Raw genomic sequence first — 27191 nt, 5'->3', positions numbered from 1 at the left:
CCTGTGAGGGAGGAGCCTCCCGGACAGGAGTGTATCTCCTTAAACCATAATTATTAACTCATGTGGCTCAACAGGCAGAAAATCCTGGGGCCCTCCTTCCAAGGCCTCAAAGGGAGGTGGCAGCCTCCTCTATAAGCCCGAGGCCCTGGGCTTCTGCTGGACCCACAGAGGAGGCCGCCTGTTCCCTGCTCACCCAGGTCAGCTCGTCGGAAGGAGCCTGCCCAGCCCTGGCTGCAGCTCTAGCTGGCTGTGTAGGCTTGGGTAAGGCCGCCTGCCTCCCCCACCCCAACTCTGGCCTGGATATCCCCTTCAAACCTTTAAACCCCAGCAAAAAGGGACAACTCAGTGAAGTAGCTAAGAACACAGGCCTGGCTCTGGCTGGTGTGACTCGGTAGACTGAGCGCCAGCCTGCAAACCAAAGGCTTGCCAGTTTGAATCCCAGTCAGGGCACACGCCTGGGCTGTGGGCCAGGTCCCGAGTTGGGGGTGTGTGAGAGGCAACAGATGATGTTTCTCTCCTACGTTGATGTATGTCCCCCTCTTCCAGACTATGAACCCCTGGACCTGGTAGCCTCTCTGTGCTTCAGTTTCCCCAACTATGAAATGGAATTTCACCCTCGCCGGCACACCAGGCCGGCTGCTGTTGCCCAGATATGCTCTACAGCCTCTCCTTCCTCAAGTTCATCCCTCCTTCTGCAGCCTCCACCCCATCCCACCCTGCTGATAGATTTCCCTTTTGCTCCCACCCCCTCCTGCTGGAAGCCTTCCCTTGTGATTTGCTTTCTTCCTCTGCGGGCAGTGGCTCCAGCCCTCGGACACATGGTCTGCTTTGTGTTATGACAAGTGCCCCATGGTGCTGTTGGACACCCCACAGGCACCGAGTCACCCACTCATCACCAAATCCTCAGTGTCCCCTCGCCTGGCACTCAGTCCACCAGGGAGGGGTTGAATGTCTTCCCCTGTCTCATTCGGCCAGAATTCTAATCCTAGCCCTGCCATTCCCTGGCTGTGTGACCTTGGGCAAGTCACTTAACAGCTCTGGGACTCAGTTCCCCCATCCCTAAGATGAAAACAATTCATTCTCCCCTGTGACACTGTGAACAGCTAAGAAGGTAACGCTCGTGACGTGTCTACCACAGCAGAGACTGGAGTGAGCCCTTCCTGTCCCCTTCGCCCCTGCCTTCCCTTCTTTCCTGTCAGTGCCAGAGTTCCCACTGGGGAGAAGCTGCCAGTTCCTGACCAGCGGTCACACCCTCCCCGCCCACCCGCCTGCGGATAACAATATCTTCCACTCAGGCTTTGGGCTTCCAAACTCTCTCAGCCTAATGCAAACCAGATGCTGGCCTCCCTTTCCTGGCGATGAATTTTCCATGGCCTGCTCCCACCCCCTTCCTGTTTTTGCTCCTCGCTGATCCCCCTGTTACATTCTTCGGTGCCCCCACCTTCCTCTGCAGGGCAACCTCTGGGCCCACCTGGAAACAATTAATAGAAAACAGGATGTGTGAAAAGGGGGTTCTTCCCATCGCCCCAGCATAGCAGGAGGGGAAGTGGCTCCGTCTACCTGGTGGGTATTGGGCACACAGTCCTTCCCCAGCCGCCGAGCCCCAGCCATCGGGGGGAAACTGAGTCAGAGTAACTTTGGGAACTGTGTGGAAAACTGCTACTTTCTGGACTTTTAGGCACAGCGAGGGCCGAGCGGGGAGCTGTGAAGGTCTCATTCTTGGCTGTGACTCCTTAGAAAAATCAGAACCAGAAGCGGCCCTACCCCTTCCCGTTGCAGGTGGAGAAAATGAGACAGAGACTTGTCCCAGGTCACGCGTGAGTCGGAGGCGAGAGGCAGCCAGGTCCGAGACTGGCTGCCAGTAAAAGCTGCTGCCCGAAGTCAAAGTCACGAAGCCACCTCCGGGGTTGCTATCTCAGCGTCATTCCCTCCCTCCCCCCAGCCCCGCCCCCGTGAGTCTGGTCACGAGGGGAGGCTCGCAAGGCCGCCTGCCCTGGGCTGCTCAGCCGCCTCCTAGCCGGCAGGCAGGAGTCTGATGCTCGCTTGGCCCAGCAAACCCGGGCCTTCCCCTCCAGAGCCTTGGGCAAGCCCACGAGTGCCAGGGCGTTGTTGGGGGCTCCTCCTTCACCCTCTGGGCCCTGTGAACCCCCTCTGGGCATCCAGGGCTGGCCCTCCCAGCAAGGACTTCGCCAAGTCCAACAGCCCAAGGGCTCCCAAAAGCCTGGCTCTGGCCACCCCTCCCTCTGCCAGCTGTGCGGAGTGTTTGGACAACTGGATGGAATGTTTTGCAAGGAGAGAGTTCCCCCTGGATCTCTGAGCTCAGATTTCAGGAGGGGAGGAGAGGATGCTGGCTTCCGGGAAAGGGGAAGAGGCTGAAGAAGTCAAATGTGGGCCTGGAGGCTCTCCTCCCAGGACTGACCAAGACACTGCCCACCCAGTCCCAGGGTGGTGGGGAGCTGGCGGGAGGCCCAGACCCCTGGAGCAAGGACAAGGCGGAGGGCGGAGACAGCCCAATAGTGTTGAATTGTTGATAGGGCCAACCCGGTGAAGTCAGGCTCTGGGGACAGCCTGGGCTCCAGTGAGGGCCTGGCCGGGGACAGCACTTTGAGAATGTTAAACTCCATGATAAAGACGGTTCTATCTACCACCAGCCCCATTTTACATGTGGGGCAATTAGGGCCCAGAGGGGGCAGGCACTCTCCCCCGCTGCGTGTGCAGCTGGGCCTGAATCCAGGTTCCTGATCTTGAGCTCTGTGTTCTCACTGCCCAGGCTGTCCCCACTGTCAGTCCCAGTCTCAGTCCCAGACACACAGACACCCAGCCAGGGAACAGTCATTGCCCTTGCTCTTCCCCAGATGACCACTACTCGAGGGTGGTACTCCGGGTTCACAAAGAGAACACACAGGTGCTGAGTTCCCCACCAGCCTCAACCCACTTGTGGAGGCCCTGAAAGCCAGGGTTCACACACCACCCCTACTCTGGGGCCAGAGCTCCCCCAGATTCTCCACCACAGCTGCCCAGGCCTCCCCGAGTCCCGTGAGTAGGGCTAAGAAGCTCAAGTCTGTGACCCACTGCATGCAAGAGAGTTTGAGCCTCAGTTTACTCACCTTAAAATTGGAGGGTTATCCTTGCTCATCATGTTTGGGGGTGCTGCCGGTGAGGGCCAGGGAGCCCCTTAGGGGACTTAAAAATTTCCCGGCGACAAAACCATTAGAGCTCATGTGAAAGAAGGAAAGAGGAGATTCCTTTGGCCCAAATGGATATGGGAGTCCCATCAAGGTGCCCGAGGGCCCGGGCTGGATTCCTGGGGTGGATGGAACCTGTTTGTTCACTCCCAGCTCCCAAGCAGGAGAGCTCAGGCACCTAATGGAATTCCAGAACCAGCCAAACCTTCAGGGGCAGATGTGTCTAGAGGGGGAGGGTAGACATACCCTCCCCTGCCCAAACCTGGGACCTGTCTTCCAAATGGCAGGATGTGGAGTGGGGCTGGGACATTCACATTTGAGGTCAGACTTAGTCCCCCCTCGCAACCCATGGGTGTGGTTCTGCTTCACCCTCTGTTCTCATATGAAAGGTGAGGAAACTGAGACTTGGGAAGCTTAAATAATTGGGCAACAGTGGACAGCTGATGGAATTGGGATTTTAATCCAGGTTTGTCTGACTTCAAAACTCATGCTCTTACCCCTCCGACATTTACTTTCTTGGGAGGAAGCGTAAGGGGAGGCTCTCTGGAAAAAGCAGGGCTTGAAGAAACAGCACTATTTAATTATATAGACATGAAAAAAATAGAGATGGAAGGTGGACATTCTATGCAGAGAGACCATCAGGAACAAAGGCCTGGAGGTGGGGCAGAGACAGGCACGGACACAGAGGAGTCGACCTTTCCCTTGGTGGAGGAGCCTAAGCCGATTTGGGGACAGCAAAGAAGAGGCTGGATGGGCAGGCTCAAGATGAATCATGAAAAGCCTCAAAGGTCAATTTAAAGAGCTTGGACTTTATTCTGAAGGCTCCAAGGAGACCTTGAGCAGAAGAGTGATGTGATCAGAGCCCTGCTTTTGGGAGATAAAATTGACAGCGATGTGCATAGAAAATACAAGTGAAAATTACTAATTTCCAGAGAGGAATAGACTTCCTATACTTAGAAGCATTTGAAGAGTCCTCAAAAGAAAAATCAATAGATCTGTTTACTTTAGAATTTAAAATGTCTCTACATTCCTCCATTCTCCAAAAATTAACGAAAATTAAAAGGTGACTAGCCTGGGGAAGATATTCCCAGCAAATGGCAAAGTGTGAAGATCTTTAATATGTAAAAGAATTCACAAAAGCCAAGATGAAAAAGACTGGGTGCGAAATTAATATGTCCATTCATTCATTCATTCATTCACTTATTTAACAAATATTTAATGAACACCTGCTCCAGGTGCTGAGGAGATAATGGTGGACAAGACGGTTTCTATACTCATTATGTGCACAATTTGGGAGAGGGGTAAGTTAGGGTCATTCAGACATCTAGGTACAATGCTTGCAGCAGGTATAGAGATGGGAAGTACCTCAAGGAACTCTGAACCTAGATTTGAAATCTAGGAAATGTTCCCAAGAGAAGAGTGTGGGAGTAGGATGGGGGACTATTGATACAAACGAGTCTGGCCAGGGCACCAGGGGCTAGATCACATGGGACCCTGTATGCTAGGTCATGAGTTTGAACTTTGTGCTGGAGGACCATGGGGAGTCATGGAAGGGTTTCAGCAGGAGTTGAACACGATCAGATTCACCCGTCCAAAAATGACATAAATGTCGTGTGTGTGTGTGTGTGTGTGTGTGTGTGTGTGTGTGTGTAAAGGACTGAAGAGTTTCTGCTTTCAGTGAGGTGGGGGACTTGGAGCAGTGGGGAACTTTCCTAGTACAGGAAAAGGACGTCCTGGAAAGAGAGGCCATGGTTCTCCTAAGCCCCGTTGTCTAACCAGATCTCCAAAAATCTCTTTCTAGCCCTCAAAGGAAAGTGAGAATGAAGCTGGGAGGTTGGCCAGAAGGAGGACGGTGAGTTGAATCTTGGGCAACTATGTTGAACCAGGACCTTCAGGGAGGGCGGAAGTGTTCTGTGTTGGTGGCACCCCCTGGCTCTTGGTAGAAGCCGATGCAAATACCCTTTGGAGGGAAGTGCCCAACTTTAAGTATGAAGGCTTCCCATTGGTTAATACGAATCAATGAGCTCCCAAACAGGTATCACCAGCACACGAGGAGGCTAGCCACTCCACGGAGGAATCAGCAGAAATGATGCACAACAGACCAACAGGCTACAGGACTTCAGACATTCAGGTCCTTATATAACATAGAATGGTCTTGTATGAATTTAAGATAAATAAGCAGTAAGAGATTATCAAGGAGAACCAAGAAGATTTTTAAATGACCAAATGATTGATATAGACATATAGACACACACACACACACACACAACACTGGGTTAAAGAGACTAGACACAGCTAAAGAGAGCATTGGAGTCCTGGAAGATATGTTAAGGAATTCATCGGAAAATAGCACAGAGAGTCATACACAGAGATGGAAAACATGAAAAAGACGTTTAAAAAGAGGAACAGAACATAGATTTATAAGGTCTGTACAATCCAAGAATAGAAAATAAAGCATGAAAGGGTGGCAATATTTGTCTAGTAGATACAGAGTCTGGGAAGAGGAAAAAAGCTCGGGAGATGGATGATGATTAGGTTGCACAGCAGCGTAAACTGCACCCTTAGAAATGGTTCAGATGCTTTGGCTGGTGTGGCTCAGTGGATTGAATGCTGGCCTGTGAACTGGAAGGCCGTCAGTTCGATTTCCGATCAGGGCACATGTCTGAGTTGTGGGCCAGGTCCTTGGTTGGGGGCATGTGAGAGGCAGCCTGTAGATACAGCTCTAACAGGAGGATGTTTCTCTCCCTCTCATTCTTCCCTTCTTCCCCTCTCTTTAAAAATAAACAAATAAAATCCTTTTAAAAAAGACAGAGTAGAAGGAAGGTAGTATATTTATATTAATAACTGAACTTCAAGACCAAAGTCATTATGAAGGGCAGAGGCGGCCACCAGGCAGTAATACTAAAATGATGAGAATGTTTAGTAAAATAAAAGTTAAATTCACCAGAAAAATGTAACAATTTGAAATGAATATGTGCCTAATAATATAGCTTAAAAGCATTTAAAGCAAAAATCAATAGAACTATGGGGAAAACTGAACAAATCTGTAATTATGGTGTGAGGTGTCAACCACTCTCTCTCAGTGATGAACAGATCAAGCAGACAGAGTACCAGGAGCTGACTGCAACAGAGACATCCAGTGTCGGCCATAAAGGCCAAACCACTGAGCTCTGGGTCAAAGCTGCTTGAGAAGCCATGAGATGCCTGTATTGCTTCCCTACTTCATGCCATTGAGCATATCCCTCTTTCCAAGTGTAGCACAAGATGGGAGATTTATCCTCTAAGGGCAGTAAAACAGAGAGGCTTTGGGCCAGTATCTGACTGAGAGGATGAAGTGATTGCATACAAGTTGAAAGCAGAGACCCCCAACCCTCTTCCCTCACTTGGCAGCCAGGCAGCAACTTGCAGGAGCCTTCCCTGGGGCCCTCTGGCCACCCCAAGAGGACAGGACTAAAGGCCTGAAGACTAGATTTGCCCAAGCAATGCCCAGTAAGAGCACCATAGTGTGAAGTTCAAAGTCAACATGCTTAAAGTTTCCCATCAGTGTTAAGCTCCCGTTCTTAGCAATGAGCAGACAACGAAGGAGAACCTCTGACATGACAGGAATCAAACCTAGTCAGCAGAGCAAAGCAACCTGCAAGAAAGAGGCTCAGGAAAAAACTCTATCATCTGTATCCTCAGAGAGAAAGAAGAGAAAGAATTGCATTCACGAAACAAGAACATGCTTTTCAAACAAGTAACTGTTCAGAGAACAACAAGAATTCTTGGGAATTAATGTTGTTTTGGAAAAGATGATGGCAGAAATAAGAACCGTAAAGAGAGGTTGGAAGACAAAGTGGAGGGAATAGGTCTCAAGATAAAAAAAATAAAGAAATGAAAACGAAAGGGTTAGAAAATTAGAGGACAAATTGGGAAGGTTTAATGTCTGAAAAACAAGGATTTCAGAAAGAGAGAACAGATGAGAGTAGAGGGAATAAGGCATCAAATACATAATTTGAGACTATTTTCTCAAACTGAAGAAATGGTTTGTCAAATTGAAAAGGCCCACTTGTACCTAGCAGAGCCAATGAAAATACTAAGTATGGTGTTGGGAGAACCGGACAGCTACATGCAAAAAAATGAAACTTGAGCACCAACTTACACCATACACCAAAATAAATTCAAGGTGGATAAAAGACTTAAATATAAGCCTTGAAACCATTAAAGTCCTAGAGGAGAACACTGGCAGGAAAATCTCAGATATTTCACACAGCAACATTTTTACTGATATGTCCCCTAGAGCAAGGAATATAAAGGAAAGAATAAACAAATGGGATCTCATCAAAATAAAAAGTTTCTGCGTGCTAAAGAAAACAGTATTAAATTAAAAAGACAACCAACTGTATGGGAAAACATATTTGCCAATGATACCTCAGACAAAGGTTTAATCTCCAAAATATACAAAGAACTTACACGACTCCACTCTAAGAACACAACCAAACCAATTAAAAAATGGGAAAAGGACTTGAACAGACACTTCCCCAAGGAGGACATACAGAGGATCCAGAGACACGAAGAAATGTTCAGTATCGCTAGCTATCAGAGAGATGCAAATTAAAATCACAATGAGATACCACTTTACACAGGTCAGGATGGCTATCATAAACAAAGCAACCAACAACAAATGTTGGAGAGATTGTGGTGAAAAGGGGACCTTAGTTCACTGTTGGTGGTATTGCAGACTGGTACAACCATTATGGAAAACAGTATGGAGTTTTCTCAGAAAAATAAAAATCGACCTGCCTTTTGATCCAGCAATTCCACTGCTAGGATTATATCCTAAGAATCCCAAAACATCAATTTCATAGAACCTATGCACCACAATGTTCATAGCAGCACAATTTACAATAGCCAAGAGCTGGAAGCAACCTAGGTGCCCATCAGTAAATGAATGGATCAAAAAATTGTGGTACATATACACAATGGAATTCTATGCACCAGAGAGAAAGAAGGAACTAGTACCCTTTGCAACAACATGGATGGAGCTGGAAAGCATTATGCTGAGTGAAATAAGCCAGGGGTTGAAAGACAAATACCATATGATCTCACCTTTAATAAGAAGCTAAACAACAAAACAGACAAGCAAGCAAAATAAAAACAAATATACTGAAATAGAGAACAGGGGGACAGTGACCAGAGGGGAGAGGGGAGGGAATTTAAGGGGAAAATGGGAGGTATTTAGAGGAACAAGTATAAAGGACACAGGAACAATAACTAAGGGGGGGTGGAGATAGGAGGGAGGTGGGGTGCATGGGGGAGGGGTGGGCTGGGATGGGAGAAATAAACAGAAAACTGTATTTGAAAAATAACTTTAAAAAAAGAAAAGAAAATACTAAGTAAGATACATCAGTGCACAATTTTAGAAAACTGGGGACAAAGAGACGATCTTACAAGTTTTAACACCCTTAACATCAAAGGCTCTGGAAGCAGAATAGATTTGGATGTCATGGGAGGGGCAACAGAATCAAGAAGACAATGCCTTCAGAATTCTGAAGGAAGATTATTTTCAGCCTAGAACTCTGTGCCAGTCAAACTCTCATTCAAGTATATAAGCAGATCTCAAAAAATGTAACTGTCATTATACTCTTTCTCAGAAACGACTGCAGGATGCACTCCAACAAAACAAGGAGTAAACCAGAACCCCCTGCCCCTGCACAGGTTAGGAGACAGGAAAGCCGCTACAGAACAAAAGGAAAGGGAATCTTTAGGATGATAGTCAGGGCAGATCTTGGGATCCTGTGCAGGCAAGGACAAGAATTAGTCCAAATTGGAAGAGGCGATCAAGAAGCTGGTGCGTTGAGAGAGGTCATGACCATACACCTCCGCCACCACCACTTCGTGTACCATCTATCCCATCACTTTGAACTCATGAACTATCACAGGGCATGTTCAACCAAAACAGAAGAGTAAACCATAAGAAAGACAGACAGAGGATACAGGAAATCCAGGAACCCAACCCAGGACAATGAGAAAGATTACTCCAAGGATGAGAGCAAAGTCCCTGGACAAAGACTGTGCAGAGCAGCAGCACAGAGAGCAGCCAGCCCAGGTGGAGAAGAATGATGGTCATTAGAAACTATGCCTGTGCAAAGTCATTGGAACTGATAGATCAGCCAACATGACTGAAGATACTAGAAGGTGTGGGAAGAATGAACAATAGGTAGATAAAACAAACAAACAAGACAAGAAAATTAGAAATTTTAGAGAAAACCAAAAGTAGATAATATAGTTTCTACAGTGCTCAGGAATGACTAACATTTGAATAGGCATAAAAATATAAAGGTCAAATATTTCCTTAGCTCTTGTTGTCTTAATCCACAATAGTATCAGATCACTAAACCCTCATCTGCCAAATAAGAAGTCAATAGATTAGCCCTGGCTGGGTCAGTGAGCACTGGCTTGTGAACCAAAGGGTCCCAGGTTCAATTCCCAGTTAGGGCACATGCCTGGGTTGCAGGCCTGGTCCCCACTAGGGGGCGCACGAGATGCAACCACACATCAATATTTCCCTCCCTTTCTTTCTTCCTCCCCTTCTCTAAAAATAAATAAATAAAATATTTAAAAATAAAAAGAAGTCAATACATTAAGTGATTATTAAAGAGCTGTCTGCATACTCCTGTTACTTAGAAGACAATGAAGATGCGTGAATCCCAGAAGGCGTGACTAGAGGGGGGGCTGGAGAGGAGGGAGCGGTGCAGCAGTAAATTGCCGTTTCGTTATAAGCCTTTTCGTGACCATTGACTTTTTAAGTTATATGTGCATGTTACTACTCTGACAGAATCAAAATTAATTTTAAAAAGAAAAAAGAGAAACCCAACAAGGATGTATGAGAATTAAAAAATATAAGCCGACCTCACTAATTCTGGGCACCAAAATTCTAAATGCAATTATTAGCAAACTGAATTTAGCAATGAGTGGGTAAGAACAGACATATAGACCAATGGAACAGAACTGATAGTCCAGAAATAAATGCATTCGTCTACTGTCAGTTGACTTTCAACGAGAGCTCTGGTGCCATTCAATGAGGGAAGAACAGTCTTTTCAACAAATGGTGCTTGACGACTGGGCGTCTGCATCCGAAAGAATAAAGCTGGACCTTTGCCTCACAGCACATACAAACATTAACTCAAAATAAGTCAAAGACCTAAGTGTAAGAGCTAAAGCTATAAAAAATTTCAGAAGGGCAAACCTTCATGACCTTGGATTTGGAAACAGTGTCTTAGAAATGACACCAAAACAGAAGAAACAATCAGTAAACTGGACTTCATCAAAATGTGAAGACTTTTGTGCATCCAGTGGCGCCCTTGGGAATATGAAAAGGCAACACACAGGATGGCAGACAGTATTCATAAATCACAACATACGCCTCACAAGGGCCTAGGATCCAGAATGTGTAAAGAACTCCTACAGCTCAACACTAAACAATTGAAAAATGGGCAAAGGACTTGGATGGACTTTTCTTTGATGAAGATACACAAGTGGCCAACAGATACATGAGGTGTTTAATGTCATTTCTCACGAGGAAAATGCAAATCAAAGCCCCACTGAGAGCCCATTGCACACTCACTAGGATGGCTGTATTTAAAACAAAAAGAGGAAAATAGCGAGTATTTCTGAGGATGAGGGGAGATGGGAACCTTCACACAATGCTGGCAGGAGTTTAAACTGCTAAGGCCACTGCGGAAAACAGTTTGGTTGTCCTTCGAAAAGTTGGCTGTAGAATTACCATCTAACCCAGCAATTCCACTCCTGGATATGGTCCCCAAAGAACTGAGGACAGATGTTTAAACAAAACCTTTACATAAATGTACAGTAACAGCCCCCCACACGGAAACAACTCCTGTATCCCAGTGGTTTGCTCTGATGAGATGATAAGATTGTTTTTAACAGTATCTAGTGCACTGCCTGGCACCCAGTGAAGGCTCAGGATGGGGGGGCTGTTGTCTCTTCTCCTCTCCCCACAGACCCCCCAGAGTGCAAAGCACAGCTGCGTTTAGCATGTGGAACTGAAACCACAGGAACGTTCTGGAACAGTAAAGACAGCCCGCTCTGACTCAGACAGTGACCTCCTCACCTCTCCCAGCTACAACTCTAATTCTGGGGACTTGAGGCAAGCCCACTTCTTTCTCTAGGCCTGGGGTTTCTTTGTCTGCAAAACAAGCAGCTGGAGGAGAAGCCATGAGGAAAATCCCCATTCTTTCATGCGAAGCCAGCTGCTAGCATGCCCATTCGACAGATGAGGAAATCTGAGGCCACGCTGACTTGTACTGAATGAGTGACAGCTCAGGTCTTCCCACACCCAGTGTGTTTCTCCAGGAGAAGGCTGACCCGTGACGCCCCTTTTCCTCCTCATCCGCCCATGGGCCCCGGTTCCCAGCAGGCAGGGTGGACGGGGGTAGGGAACGTGGATAGGGTCTGTGCCTCACCTGGCTGGCCTCACTGGGGCAGAGTCCATGGCAACAGGGCAGCTCGGGGATCAGCGTTCTCCCCAGGCTGTGGTGAATCCTTGTGCCTTGCGTCTCTCGTAGGACTGGCTGTGGCCTAGTCCATGCTATTCCATTGTCGCTGGTGGGACTGGGCTTGGTGAGGCTGGACCCAGCCCTGTCCCAGCCTCTCGCAGCCTCTTCTGGTCCCCGTGTCTTTCTGCAGGAGCCAAGACTCATGAGCTCATCTCTTTGAATGCTGAGATTGTCTAGCCCGTCAAGGGTGAGGGCTGCCTGGCCCGGTGGCACAGGTGTTGTCTGATTTGCTTCCAGGCCCCAGGCTGGCAGTGTCCCTTCCCTCCCCGTCTAAGACTTGGGCTGAGCCAAGTCTTTCCTCTTCTTTTTTGGCTTCTGCCCTGTTTATTCTGTGTTTGTCCCAAGAGACAGGTGTGGGCTGACAGGTGCCCTATGCAGCACCTGGAGGCAGCATGCAGGCCTGGCTGGCCCACCCCAGGGGCCCCTGCCCACTGCCCCCAGCCACGCTGGGTCCCCTTCTTCCTGCCCAGCAGAGGCAGACCCTGGAAGGGCACAGTGGCAACCCTCTGTGATGGTGCTGTTGCCATGGTGATCCTAGATGAGAAGGTCATCGCATTCTGACTTTGGAACTTCCACCCACCTGCCCAGCTCTGCTCTACCTGCCCCGGATACAGCTCTCTGCTGGGGCGCTCGAGAGCACGGACTGTGCTTCAAGTCCCTTCCAGGTCTCCTCCATCCCTTGAACCTCCCTTCAACCCCAACAGAAACCACTACCCTAACATGTAAGGCTCCACCCCTCGGACACTGAGCTCCATTGCAGAGAGGAGCATGGGTAATGGAAAGGGCACAGGACCCAAAACAGACAACCATATTCCAGTCCCAACCTGGCCCTTTACAGCTGTGTGGCCTAGGACAAGGCAGGCCTTGCATTTCAGCATCCTTCTCTGTACAATGCTTCAGTGAACATAGGAATGCACATGTATTTTTGAATTAGCCTTTTGGGTTTCTTTGGATAAATACACTATGAATACTCAGAGGCAGGAATTAGCATAGTTCCAGTTGGGGGCATCAGATGGTTTGTTGAATACACTGCTTTGCAAATGGAGAGCAGAAGAGGCCAACTCTGACCCAGTCCTGGAAGGAATCCACCCTGGGGCCCCTTGTCCAAGCATGACTTGGGTCTGTCAGCGCTTGTCATGGCTTCTCTGTGTGCCCAAGCTGCCCTAGGCTGGCTGGGAACGTTTTCATGGCTGAGAACCAGTGGGAGATGCCACGACTTGTGTTTAGTGCTGGCGGGCCGCCCGGAGCACCCAGCTGCTCGGGGCGTTCCGGCGATACCCTGGGGCCTCGGGGAGGGGAAGGGAGCCTGGGGCTTCCCTGTTGGCGGGTTCTAGTGGGACTTTGGGGATATTGTGAAGAAACCCTCAGTTCAGGAGAAAGGAAGGGGGCACTCCAGTGTCTGCCGGCTCCCTCTCATGGCTCCACAGCTTCTAGTCAGGGTCAAGGAGATGAAGGAGCCATCCAGGGCCAGATCCAGGGTCCACACAGATTCTAACCAGTGTGGCCAAGCGGCTAGGGCTCTAGAGCCAGCTAGTCAAGGGCTCCCCCCAGTGGACACCATAGGGGAGGCAAAACCCGGAGACCCCTCGAAGGCTGGCGTTTCATTTCTTCCTTCCACTAAGAGAGTGAGCATTTCTGCCCCAGGTGTGGTACCAGGCACATGTTTGTTTTAATTAAAATACATATTTATTAATCATCTGCTAAGCGGGAAGCTCTGTCAAATGTTATGCGTTAGTGAGGGAAGACAGAATATAAGGTAGGGAACTATTCCTTCACAGCAGCGGTTTTCAACCCAGACCGTCTATTAGATTTGCCCGGGGAACTGTAGGAAACCACCAGCACCTGGGCCCCGTCCAGGCTAAAGGAGGGGGTGTGCAGATGCAGCCTGGGTTTGCAGGTCGTCCAGCAAAAGTCGACAGGTGGCCAGGCATGAGAATCACTGGTTTTGGAGAATTGACCAAAATATTTCTTGTCCAGCCTTCTCACCCAGCTGCCGAGGTAGGTGGTGCTGTCCCATTTTGCAGATGAGGAGACTGAGGTTTGGGTGACCTTTCCCTGGTTCAGTTAAGGAGAACGATGGGAAAGGTGTTTCCCACATCACAGTGTTACCATCGGCATTTAGCTAGATACTGATAAAGGACAGAGAGCAAAGGGAACTAGACATTGAGTCTAACACACTGGGGGGCATAAGCCTGTTTGCTCGCTCACGCAGGGAGCTGCAGGTTCACACTCCAGAGGGTCACAGCATTGCTCCACCGAGGGCATTAACACTCTTCCCTCCCTCTCTGTGGCATCGACAGTTGGTGGGGGGCACAGGGGACCTGTCAGTCTAACTAGGGGGTGGACCTATGAAAGCCCCCAAAAGTTTGGGACGTTGACTGATTCTTCTGAGAAAGCACCTGGTCCATCTGAAACCCAAGTCTTGGTAGTAACCTCTGGGGAACAAAGCATTGCGTGCGCTCCCCCCCTGCCCCCACCCGGTGATGCACCCACCCAGTTTGATCACGTGCTCTCTCTCCCCGGAGCACAGGACCACGTGAGCCTAGCAGCTACGGCCCTGCAGCAGATGGCGTAGACTCCAAAAGGACTAAGCTCTCTCTCTTGCTCTTCACCGGCACTCGCTCCCTGCACACGCCGGTTCTCTCCCTGTGGCCCTAGCAGCCAGGTGGCCCATGGCCGCGCAACTTCACACGCAGGCTCCAGGGGGCAGCCTGAAATGGACTACAGCTGGAAACACACAGCAAGCTGGCCGGATGCAGCTCTGCACTGGGCTTTAATATGAAGCAGAAACTCTGGATGCTGGCTTTTGTCTCGGCCTTGCTGAGCACACGACTGGACTGTTTCCATGGCGGGAGGGAGGCAGAGGAGACGCTGGAAACCCAGGGGCAGCTTCCATCTCCACAAAAATAAACCATCTTGCCACCCCACAGTCTTCTGTATGTGGGTCCTTGGATGCTTTCCGTGGGGTCACATGGAAGAGCCCAGGTGCCACCAACTGCAGCGGGAGGCAGGGATGCCACACATGCTCCCCCAGGGCTGTCCCTGCTCTCTGAGAGACTGCTGCATGTGTCTGTCATGAATAGAAAAAAAAAAAACAAGGTCATTGTCAAATAATTATAATATTTTTTAGGCATTAAATTACAGAGGCAAAAATGGCACACACTAAAATCACCTGCAGTCTGGGCATTGTTACCCTTAGGAGTATATCAGAGAGAGAGAGGAAGGGGGTGGGGAATTTATTTTCAGGTTCTGTAACAGGGTGCAGCCGGGGGGGGGGCGCCCAAATAGGGATTTGTAATGGGGTCTAGAACTTGGTGTCCAGGAAATATTAGGAAAAAATATATATAGGATGTCCTCGCCCCCAAAAGTCTGAGCTGGGGGATGGGACACATGGAGCAGGGCCATTGAGAAGAGCTGGGAGGTGATTGGCACCATACCACAGGGCCACACCTGCCAGGACTTACTATGGCAGCCCAGTAAAGCTGGAAACGCCCAGGAACGCTGGCAGCTGTGGCCAATTGTGGGAGGAGTCGGAAATGGTGCAGCAGAGGAAGCCGGGTGCTGGGATTTAAACCCAGGCACGGCAGCCATGCAGTGTCTTTCTGGGACCACGCAGGGGCTTTTCTGGACCACTCCACCCGGGCAGAGAAGAGCCACAGACTTCTATTTCTTTTTCTGAGACACGGTACCCCGGACTGGGCAGAGGGGGAAGGAAGGACTGTGCGTTTGTGGGTATTCTAAAGGACTTTGGGATCTCCATGAAGACATTAAGTCATTACTCTTAAGTTTGTATAACTCTTTAAATAAGTAATCCCTTTTCACCGGTCTCTGGCATTGAGAGACATCTTTCCCTGGCGGTGGGAAAGGCAAACCTAGTAGGGGGTGGGGGACCCCTGGGGCACAAGGGTGGGTCCATTTGCTAATAGTATGTCGTCTCCCCGCAACCCCGGGTCTGCACTGTAACAGTTTGAGATCAAATTGTAACTCAGGGCTTCTGGATGTGTGGTCAGAAGACCGCTGGCAATGTGACCCCACAGTGTGCGTTAGAAATTCAGCGTCCCCTGCGTCACAGAATCACACTCCAGAGAAGGATGCTGAGAAAGCCACAGTTAAAAAACGTCCCCAGCCCTTCTTATGGCCACTGAAGACCAAGTGCCACCTCTGTTTCAAATTTTCCCTTAATTCAAGAGGAATGTGTCCTGAATGTGCCACTTTCGGGGGCTCAGGAGGGCCCCGGAGCACGGATTGATGCGTTAAAATGTGGGGAGCCAGCTGCTGAGACATTAACCAGCCGCCCTTGGGGACCTGGGCACTCACTCGCATTTCCCATGGGCTGGCTGGGAACCGCAGCATGATCACCAGAGGTGCCGTGTCGTCCTGCACCAGGCCCGGCCCCCACACAGCAGCCCCCTGGCCGCCCTCTCCTTCCCTAGCTCACAACCAACCCACTATGTCCTGCGGGCCAGTCACAGCCCGAAGAGCTGATGTCACCAGCAGCCAATCAGAGCTCCTCACTGGTGTAGGCAGAATTCTGTGAGTCTTACTGGGGTGATGGAATTCTAAAGAAATACCATCTTTGGAGATGGGGGCACTGAGGCCTAGAGAGGAGCAGAGGTCCACCCCTGGAGGCAGAGCCAGAGCCAGGACTTCCAAGTGTGGCCCCCAGAGCCACCAGAGCCCCGCAGGGCCTGGGCAGAGGCTCCCCCTCTGGGGACGGCTCTGGACCCCCTCCCCACAGCCTTCCCTGGGAGACCTCAAGGGTCAGATGCGAATCCCTCAATCTCTGGACTTTAGGGCCCCAAGAGAATGGCAGGATTGGCAGGGTCCATGGTGGAGGGGTGTTGCTGGGAATGTCAGCCCCACGCCCTGCCAGGGAGGAATTAGAGGGGTCCCGGTGACTGTGCTGGCTGCTGCTTATGGGCAGATTATGAGGAGGAAGCACAAGGGCCCCTTTGTGGAGGTGATGGTTTAAGGAGTCAAGTGACCGCTTAGCACCCACAGGGGCAGTGCCAGCCCCTAAGTGTAGGCAGGGACACCGGCCACAGAAACCAAGAGAGTCCCACCAGTCCAGTGGCCAGACCCGTTTGAAGGATCACCCGAGCATCCTGGAGCTCCGCCTGTGAGTAGAGGTGGCCCAGGCGGGCTGGGCTGGGGCCTTGAGGGCCGTTGGGGTGGATAACTGTCCCAGCACATGTGTGTGTGGTACATGTGCAGGTATGTGGGCGCCTGTGTGTCTGTGCAAAGGCTCTGGGTGGGGAAGAGCTCGGTGTGCACTAGACATAGAGAGAGAGCCAGTGCGGCTGCATCGGAGCAAGCGGGTGTCCATCATGGCTCCTGTGGGTTCTTACTGGGCCCCTCCTTTGAGAGCACAGTAGGAGCCGCCACTCTAAGGAAGGAATAGGCAGTAAACAAGCAGATAGTCTGCAAAATACAATTTCAAGTATAACATGACTAAGGGCTGTGTAGAAAAACTGGGCGAGGCGAGAAGACAAAGTGTGGGTGGCACTGGGATGCTATTTTCAGGTAGGGGTGTTGGGGACATTCTTTCTGAAGAGGTTCCCTGAAGTGGGGATGAGCCGAGAGTCAGATAAGGAAGAGCGTCCCCCAGGCAGGAAGACCAGCAGTGGAAAGGCCCTGGGGCCCTCAGGAAACATCTCCACCAACCCTGCTCTGTTCTGGGCTCTGGGAACAGGACGGCAGACGAGACTGAGCAAGCCTCTTACCAATTCTTTCCCTGCTTGGGGAGCGGGCAGAGGACTGGCCCCAGTGTGTGCACTGTTGTCATTGTCCTTGTCATGCAATGTAAGGGCACGGACCTAGCTATGTCTTCCCTGCCAAGGCTGTGGGCGGTCTCTGGGTTCACTTCCTACCTCCCCCAGGCAGTCAGACCTGGCAGGGCCGTACAGACCACCTCACCCCCATCTCTGTGTCCTGAGGAGGGGCTGAGGTCCAGAGCAGGGCAGGATCCTAGCTAAGGGGACAGATGAGCCCCAGACAGGCTCTGACCAAGGCTCCCGCTCTCTCCCAGCCCCCCCCCATCAGTGTCCCTCTCTGTCCACCAGGACCCAACCCACCTGCAGCAGCCCAGTCAGTGCTTGACCATGACCGTCACCTACTCAAGCCAAGTGGCTAACGCCCGCTTAGGCTCCTTCTCCCGCCTGCTGCTGTGCTGGCGAGGCAGCATCTACAAGCTGCTCTACGGCGAGTTCCTCATCTTCCTGCTCAGCTACTATGCCATCCGCTGTATTTATAGGTACAGGCAGGCAGAGGGGCTGAGGTGGGTCCCGGGGGGGGGTTGCAGCTGGGGCTCGGAACACTGGGAGACCTCCAAGCCACCCAGGGGGCCCATGTGTCAGAGACAGGCAAGGCTTAGCTCAGCCTGTGGCCCAGCCCGGGGGCTGAGTGCCGGGGAGGGGAGAAAAGGAGGCAGACTGGGGGGGGGCTGGGGGGGCACACCTCAGACACCTGTACCTCCAACCTGGGGCGAGTCCTGGAACCCAGGCCTCACCTGGTCCCACGCAGCCAACCTGCGTTCCTGAATTCCACCCAGGCTCATGGGTCCAGAGGGCACTTTTTTTTTTTCAATAACAAGGTTTATTTAAACAATAAATATAGGACAGATATCATCTCAGAATAGATGATACATATGATAGCATTTTAAATAGAAAAAGCATTAATGACTGAATAGATTGAAAATATCAAATACTTAAAAAGTCTTGAGTTCCTAGTGATAGCACTAATCAGAAAACACATTGGTTTTCCTTGATTGTTACTAGGGCACTAATACAGTTTTTTTTATTAGACTTTTTTTAGAGCTATTTTAGGTTCACAGCGAAATTGAGCGGAAGGCACAGAGTTCCCACATTTCTGCCCCCCCCACACACAGACCCTCCCCACTATGGGTGACCTGCAGCGCAGTGAGCAGTACACATTACACAAGATGGACACACGTGTCATCATCACCCGAAGTCCACCTGACAGTTTACATGAGGCTTCTGCCTTGGCGTCGCACATCCTGTGGGTTTGGACACATGTGTGACTTGCATACACCATTACAGGGTTGTGAATAATGGTTTCGCTGTCCTAAAAACCCTCTATGCCCTGTCTATTCAATCCTCCCAACTGTACTTCTTTTAAAGACCAAACACCCTTTGTTTCAACCTATTTAAAAAGAACAACAGCAACTGCCCTATGGATCCTTTAAAAGCAGCCCCAGAAAATGGCAGGACTGGCGGGGCCCGTGGTGGAGGGGGTACCTAAAAGGGACTCCTTCCTTCCTCCACCTCAGGAAAACCTCCCCGGGGACCTCCTTCAGCCACTAAGTCCTGGGCGGCTCAGGGCCACCAGAGAAGGAGCCGCACCGGGCTCAGGCGGTCCGAGCTGGAGGGGGCAGTAAAAGGGACGGGGAGGCTGTGGGGCAGCCACACTTCTACCTGGTGCCTGGCTGGACCCCAGGCGGTCTCGGCCATCTGTCGCCTCCCCCACCGCTTCCCCAGGATGGCCCTCACGGAAGGACAGCAGGTGATGTTTGAGAAGCTGACTCTGTATTGCGACAGCTACATCCAGCTCATCCCCATTTCCTTTGTGCTGGGTGAGCGCCCTCTTCGGGGTGTCCGGGTCCCCATGCTGCTAGGACTGCTAGGAGCTGGCGGGGTGTGGTCGGGCATGGGGCCCATGGTCACCTCAGTGCCTCTCGGGAGTTCAGGGAAACGGGGAGGGGGGACTGCAGCCAGAGGGGCGGACGTTGGATTCGAGGAAGGGTTCTTCCTGCTGTGAGCACTCAAGACCTCGGTTCCTGAGGGCAGCGCTGACATCATGGCCCCTGGAGCCTCTGCGCAGGCGGAATGGGATGGAGGGGGAGGGGAGTGCTCTGCCTGGTTTCTGGGATGGATGGGGGCGGGGTACAGGAGAGGTAATTCGAGACCCTTTGCCTCCATGCGGGGCGCCTCTGATGGCCCTCACCGCCTCCCTGGGAGCGCCTTCCAAAAGGGGTGAGGCCGGACCTGTTCCCGTTAGAAAGAAGAAACCGAGGCGTCGCCCTCGCTAGGCTCCGGCAGCAGCCTGGGCCCTTGCCCCTCGCCCCGTGCCCTTTTTGCCCAGGTTTCTACGTGACGCTGGTCGTGACCCGCTGGTGGAACCAGTATGAGAACCTGCCGTGGCCCGACCGTCTCATGAACCTGGTGTCAGGCTTTGTGGAGGGCAAGGACGAGCAAGGGCGCCTGCTGCGGCGCACGCTCATGCGCTACGCCAACCTGGGCAGCGTGCTCATCCTGCGCAGTGTCAGCGCTGCGGTCTACAAGCGCTTCCCCAGCTCCCAGCACCTGGTGAAAGCAGGTTGGGGGGACCGGAGCTGGGGATGGGCGGAGCCAGGCGCCCCTGGGCTGGGGATTGGGTGGGAACCAAGGGGTCGAGCCTGGGGGCCTCAATTGGCCTGGTGGAGTTAGGTGCCCGAAGGCGGGGCCAGGCCAGGCCAAGAAGCCCATTCCCCATCCTGTTCTCCTGTACTCTGTGTTTCCAGGCCTGTACAACTGTGACCTCGGTCTCTGGCCTTTCCTGACCGGGTCCTGGTTAATAATATAGACCCCTCTCATGTTCTCAGCCCAGAACATCACATAGTAGGCACTCAGTAATTATTGTTTGAAAGAAGGGGGGATGGTAAAGGAGCTCCCAAAGTCCCTGTGGGCTCTGCAGGGCCTGAATCCTGTGGGTCTCCCCACCCACTGCTTCTTCTCTACCCCACAGGCTTCATGACCCCTGCGGAACACAAGCATTTAGAAAAATTGAGCTTGCCACACAACACGTTCTGGGTGCCCTGGGTATGGTTTGCCAACCTGTCGGTGAGAGCTTGGATCGGAGGTCGAATCCGGGACCCTGTCCTGCTCCAGAGCCTGCTGGCGGTGAGCCCACCACGCAGGTGGGGCTGCTGCAGAGCAGGGAGGGTTGTACCCCAGGTGGAACTCGGCTTCCCAGGAAGAGGAGGGTTGAGCCCCTGAGGGTCTTCCCAGAACATTCCTGGAGACTGTAGGACCTTTTCCAATAGGATTCCACCACCCAGTGTGGCCCCTCCCACAGTCCCCTCCCACCCCCTCCTGAAAGTGAGCCTCTGAGAGTCTGGTTCCTTTTTGATAGATGAAGGAGCTGAGGCTCAGAGAGGTTAAGTGAGCTGCCTGTGACCACACATCTAGGGCTGGACCGTGAGCACCAGACCCTGGTACCTGGGGAGGAGCCTGGGAGGGCAGGTGCTGGTCAGAACCCCAACCCTCCCTCCTGCCCCCCAGGAGATGAACACCTTGCGTACGCAGTGTGGACAACTGTTTGCCTATGACTGGATTAGTGTCCCGCTGGTGTACACGCAGGTGAGGACAAGGCTGGCGAAGCTGCCCCTTTGGGAAACTGAGGCTGGGAGGTCCCAGGAAGCAGCCTGTGATGGAAGGACTCACTTAGAGGCTGAGAAAGAGGCTCGCCCTGGGAGTTGGGTCTGCACTGTGCAGGTTCTCTCTAGGGCCCAGTTTGAAGAGTCCAGGCTCCTGCCTGGTGGAGGCCGGGGGATTTTCCCACTTTAAGGAGGAGGTCACAGAGACCCAGAATCACAAGAGGGTGTGAGTCAAAGAGCAAGGTTTTGTCCCCCAGCCTCTGGAGCTTCGGGACCCCAGGCCCCCACCCAGCCCATTCCCACCTCCTCTCCTGCCCAGGTGGTGACCGTGGCGGTATACAGCTTCTTCCTGGCTTGCCTGATTGGGCGGCAGTTTCTGAACCCAGCCAAGGCCTACCCGGGCCACGAGCTGGACCTCGTTGTCCCTGTCTTCACGTTCCTGCAGTTCTTCTTCTATGCTGGCTGGTTGAAGGTGAGCCTCCCAAGACAGGGCTGGGTTGTGGGTGTGGCCAGAGAGGTCCTGGCCAGCCAGGAGAGGAGGGTCCCCAGTGTGGAAGGTGTGCACTGGGTCCTGACCGTGGCACTCTAATCTCCCCAACTTTTTACAAAGAAACTGAGCCCTGGAAGGGAGTGAGACCTGCATGAGGCCCGAGTCTGAGGGCAACGGTTCACCCAGGGTCTGGACCGTAGCAGGCATGAGAGGCGCCAGGGAACCTCAGTTGTCCATCCGTTCAATGGCAGACCTCCTCAGGAGCCTGATGCCCACTTTTTTGGGCAGAACGAGGGGCAGGCCCTGCTGGTGAGGTGGCTTCTCACTGTCCCCAGCCACGTGGTCCCGGATTTGTTCCTTCTGCTTAGTAAAACAAAAGCCCTGAAGCTGACTCACCCCAGCCTCCACCCTTTGGAAGGCAGACAAGTAATGCCTCTCTTTACTCAAGCTGTGCCTGGTCGGGGCATGGAGGTCCCTGTACCCACCACAAATGGCTTTTCCAAGGGTTCATTCCCATCACGTCCAGTGCTCTTTCTGACAGGAATTCTGAATAACAGTGGTCTCTCCATCTCTTTATCTTCCCGTCCATTTCCCACCCACTCTCCCTCTCTTCCTTTATTTTTTGGTGGTGGGGGTGTCTCTGTCTCCTCCCTGCTGTCTTGCTCCTCTCCGTGTTTCACACACACACACACAAACACACACCTACCTCTCCCCCTCCCCCCGTTATCTACAGATCAAACCAGACCGCACCATTTTGCTGCTTGCAATTCTCCTGTGGTGCCCCGGTAGCTCGCATGCAGGATGCCCTCTGAACCTCAGTGCACTGCACTCGCCACCACGGCAGGGCTTGCTTGGTCAGGAGACTTCAGAGGCTGGTGCCCAGGAATCTGCCCGCCTGTTCTGCCCTTTACTGTAGCACAGCCCCAGAATTAAGTCTGTTGCGTTATAAAATAATGGATAAATGAATGTTTGGACACATGAATGAGTAACTGAATGAATGAATGAGTAACCGAACTAATGAATAGAATCATGCCACTGCAGGTTAGATGCAGTGCGGGGAGATAAAGGTGGCGACTGGGCTGAGTATAGCTCTGGGCATTCAGGGGCTGGGTGAGGGCTGGCTCAGAGGAGCCAGAAAGACCCGGCGTCCCGAAGTGAAAGGCAGTGTATTTGGGTGCTCACATGTGTGAGTGGCTGGAGCCCTTACACAGTGGAGACAATGGTCAGGCAGGAGGGGCATCTGGGAGAGGCTTAGGGGGTGGAAATGCCAGGAGCGGAGGTTTAAGGATGGGAAGCAAGACTGCAAGGGTTCGCCCTGAAGATTTCCAGAGCCTCACCTACCCCCAAGGTGGCAGAGCAGCTCATCAACCCGTTTGGGGAGGATGATGATGACTTTGAGACCAACTGGATTGTCGACAGGAGCTTGCAGGTATGGGGGTGGGAGGGAGCCAGTCCCATGGACCCTCCCCAGACAGGACCTAGGGAGGGTGATGCCCACACTGGACCCAGGGAGGGGGCCCTGCAATTCTGTGGAGGCCTGATAGCGAATTGCCTCCTCTCTCCCTCCCCCGTCAACCATTCACTCACAGGATTCTCACCCCAACTTTTGAGGCTTCAGGTAGGTATAAGTGTCTCCATTTTGCAAGTAGGGAAACTGAGGTCCAGAAACACAGAAGTGGCCTCTCCAAGTCGCCTGGCACATTCATGGCCCTGCTCGGGCTGATCTTTCTGTTGGACTTCTGCCTCTGTTTTGGGCACCCAGGTGTCCCTGTTGGCTGTGGACGAGATGCACCAGGACCTGCCCCCAATGGAGCAAGACATGTACTGGAATGATCCAGAACCACACCCTCCCTACACCACTGCTTCTGCCCAGTCTCGCCGACCCTCCTTTTTTGGCTCCACCTTCAATATCAGGTGGGCAGTGCCAGGGAACCACGTGGGTGGAGAGAAAACCCCAAGTTCAAGGGCCAGGAACTTAGAATAGCCTACTTAGTGCATACTCGGTGCTTACTGAGCACAGGGTGCCGTACTAAACTCTTTATATATATTAACTGTTTTTTTTCTTCCCAGTAACCTTGGTTTGTTATCTCCAGTACTCAGATGATTAATTCCAGGTTCAGAGAGGTTAAGTAAGTTGCCCGGCCCACCACCACACAGCCACTAGCACACGTGGGCTGGGCACGTGTGGTCCGCCTGCACACCTTTCACTCTTACCTTGTACTTAGGTACTTCGGGGCTCTTAGGTACCTTTAGTCTAAGCCCCTGTGTCCAGAGGACACCAAGGCCCAGAGAGAGGAGGGACTTACTTGAGATCAGTTGGGATGTCCGGGCCTGGTTTCTGACTCCAGTCCAGAACTGTTTTCTGATAAGCCACAGTGTTTGGGTGGGAGTGGTGGTGGTGGGAGGGGGGCCCTGCAAAGGAGGGGGCGTGGCAGCCATGCCCAGCAAGAGGCTGGGTACTCACGGGTACCTTCTGGGGAGACTTTGTGCTACAGAGTAGAGGCCCCAGCTCACCCACAGCAGCCAAACTGCCCCCCACATGGGTCCCATCTCCCTGATTTGCTCAGAATCCCCTTTGAGCTGCTGGGCCTCAGTGGGCTGAAGGGCCGCCCTGGACGGCACTCTCTTTCTGGGGTGAGAGTGGGAAGCACTGGGGTGCATGTTGCGGTCCATACCATGAAGGTTTTCTTCCAAAGTATTAAGCTGTGTTCTGTTTTTGTTCCTTTAAGAACCGTATATCCTATGAAACTCCGATTAGAATTAGCTAGAATTCCCTAGTTTAAGTGAACAAGGTTTGGGAAAGTGGTCAAACGAAGGCTTGCTTAGGTCAGAAACATTCCTGGAGGTTGCCTTCAAGTTCTACGTGGTCTGAAGGTTGGGGAGACGGAGGGGAAGTAACAGAAAATACTAACGAACAGGCCATGCCTCCGAGGAACCCATGATTTAGTGAGGGGCTCAAACTGTAGACGTGCACTGCAAGCCCCAGAGGCCTGGGAAGAGGACAGGACATAGGAGAGAAGGCACCACTGGCCACCTGGGAGGTAGCCTCTAGCTGGGCCTGCAGCTGGGCTTTCGAAGTGTCCAGAATTTGGACAAGGGCAAGGCAGGCCATACTCCAGGGTAGGTAGGCTTTCTCTTGCAGAGTAAAAGCCTTAGGCTCTCAGGAAGTCAGGCTTCCGTCCTTAGAGGTGCTACTCCCTAGTTGGAACCACAAATCCCTGCCTTGCCCAGAGTCCCTCCTGGGCTTCATCTAACCACTGCTACCTGGGCACTAGTAACTCAGATTGCCTGGAGTTAAGGTGGGTGAAAGGGAAGATGATGAAGAGGAAGCCCTTTACTGCTAGGGAGTTCGAATGTTAATGTAGGCAAGAGGGAGCCATAGAAAAACAGTTGGGTGAGCTAGGCCAGGAGGAATTAATCAGGAGGTACAGGATGGATCAGGAGAGGGGCAAGTTGGGGCATTGTGAAGACCAGTGTGTGTCCTTGACCTTGGGCCAGAGGGAGAGAGAAGGAGGGAAGGAGAAAAAGGTCTGGTTCAGTCCTCTGTTCCCCCTACTCAGCCTGAAGTCTCCTGCTTCTTTCCAGTCTGCATAAGGAAGAGATGAAGTTCCAGCCGCATCAGGAGGAAGAGGAGGAGGAGGAGGAAAGTGCTCACAATGGCATCATTGGCCGCTTCTTGGGGCTGCAGTCCCATGACCACCAGCCCCCCAGGACAAGCTCAAAGACCAAACTACTGTTGCCCAAGAAAGAAGTCCTTCTCCCTGAGGGCCAGCCCGAGAGCCTCAGGGGGGCCAGAAAGAGCTCCAGGGACCAGGATGATGGCAAGGCCTGGAGGCTGAAGGGGGAGGAATCCTTTACGTCTGCTGCACTGTGGGGGAGGTCAGGCTACCACAGTGCCCCACAGACACCTCTCGGCTCCATCCCTATGGTATTCCCACCGGGACAGCCAGCAGCGTCAGGTCTTCGCAGGGTCTCCGGGGCGGACAGCACTGTCAAAGGCCAGGGCCTGCAGCTGGTGACCCCTGGGACCAGGAAGAGCTTTGACTCGCTCCCGGCGTTTTCTGGGGCCTCAGTGGAGCGCCTGGAATTGTGTCACAAGAGGAAAACCGTTGAGTTTAACCTGACTGACGTATCAGAAGCCCCTGGAGGTCACCTCAGAGAACCACACACACCGTCAACTAGCAGCGTACACACCACACTCAAAGGTCATGATGATCCTTACTGGGCCTTGGAAAACAGGTGTGTCCTCGACCCACCCCAGAGTCAGTGCACCTTCTCCTTGGACACCTCCCCACCCTCCCCAGCCTCCCTTGCTGAGCCTACCCTCCTTCCACGATTTCCATGTTTCTGTCACTGCCTGAGGAGGCTGGGCCTGTGCCCAACAGTGGCTTGGGACATACACTTGGCGATGTAGGCACAGGTCCTAAGGAAGTGTTGGGGGCTTTTGCTCATTTTGCCCGAGCCTGACATTGCCAGGGAGTCCCTGGGACCTGGGTGAAGGAAGATAAAGCTGCAGGAATGATGCCAGAGGAAGGGCTACCAGGCCAGGAGCTTGAGGGGGGTTATATGGTGGTGTGTAGGGCCCCATTCCAGAGTGTGTATACATGCTCCTCCAAGACCACTGAGTGGTCCTGAAACTCCTGCAGAGGGTGCCACACCTTGGGGAACTGGCAGATGGTTACGGTGAGGGCACGCAGGTCCTTTGGGGTATCTGTAGCTTCGGAGACTGCAGCAGGCCTTAAACCTGCTCCTCCAGCTTTCTTGGGGTCAGTCCAAGCTGTCACAAACCACCAGCTTGTTTCCCTTTATTCCATCTACTATTCAGCCAATTGTCTATCTACTCCACCCCATCCCACCACGATGAGGAAGGGATGTTTAACTTCCTGTTTCTGGATTCTCCAGCAGTTGCTTCTGTGGTCAGAACACACAGCTGGAACTGAAAACCCTGGGGGTTTTCAACCCCGAGGGCTGCCCTCTCTCCTGCTTCTAGACCTAGACAGAAACCAATCACTGTGGCTTGTTGGGGAGGGTACTCATGGCTCTGTAGTCTCCTGACACAAGTTGCTTGTTTTCACTCTGCAGTGTCTCAAGCTTTGCTCTCCTCCTGCAGCTAATTCAGTATTGGAATGAAGTTATCCTCCATATTCATGTGAATTTTCTCAAATTTTCCACAGGGAGGAAGCACATTCCTAAGCCGTTTCCCAAGGGGGATCGCTTTGCCGGCCTGGTCCTTCCTGCATGTACACCAGCAGGACACTGATCCAGTCGTAGTCACATAGCCGTCCACACTGAGAAGTATGTTCCCATGACAGCCTGGATTACAGTTAGCTCGATGGGTACCAACAATCATGAGTTTCAGGACGACTTTTGTACATAAAAATAACGGAAGCTGGAACAAACCACTGGAAACGTGGAATTCAACCAGGAGTCTTTCAGTCCTGCCTGCACTCCACACACCAAAGCCTTGGTATCTTTTCCAAACTTGGAAATTTAGTTTAACTAAAGGATTATTAATAAACTAAGGACTTGCACAAATACAAATTCTCTTATGCGTTTTATTTTAATTGGCCTGCCAGTCCCTCCCC

The 27191-nt window shown here is 52.0% G+C and overlaps 1 protein-coding gene across 5 annotated transcripts; it reads left to right on the top strand.

The window, feature by feature from the left end:
- Nucleotides 1-122: 122 nt before the first annotated feature.
- On the top strand, nt 123-27132 carry BEST1 (bestrophin 1). Of its 5 annotated transcripts, none has more exons than XM_037137714.2 (12): nt 123-261; nt 4987-5037; nt 17806-17996; nt 19240-19334; nt 19844-20077; nt 20486-20640; nt 21022-21099; nt 21436-21588; nt 22955-23035; nt 23369-23520; nt 25192-25845; nt 26781-27132. In XM_037137714.2, the coding sequence occupies exons 3-12, from the start codon at nt 17845-17847 to the stop codon at nt 26797-26799; spliced, it is 1773 nt and encodes a 590-aa protein (XP_036993609.2). In that variant the 5' UTR covers nt 123-261; nt 4987-5037; nt 17806-17844; the 3' UTR covers nt 26800-27132. The 5 variants fall into 5 exon arrangements, with proteins under 5 accessions (XP_036993609.2, XP_053515155.1, XP_053515157.1 ...); XM_053659180.1 differs by having other exon boundaries at nt 22928-23035; XM_053659182.1 differs by lacking the exons at nt 123-261; nt 4987-5037 and adding an exon at nt 16721-16862 and having other exon boundaries at nt 17772-17996; nt 22928-23035.
- The last annotated feature ends 59 nt before the right edge of the window (nt 27133-27191 follow it).

Source organism: Artibeus jamaicensis, unplaced genomic scaffold, assembly GCF_021234435.1.
Source record: "Artibeus jamaicensis isolate MK-2021 breed Jamaican fruit bat unplaced genomic scaffold, CSHL_Jam_final scaffold_614, whole genome shotgun sequence".
Classification (NCBI taxonomy): domain Eukaryota; kingdom Metazoa; phylum Chordata; class Mammalia; order Chiroptera; family Phyllostomidae; genus Artibeus; species Artibeus jamaicensis.
This window is presented reverse-complemented; position numbering and strand designations above follow the sequence as displayed.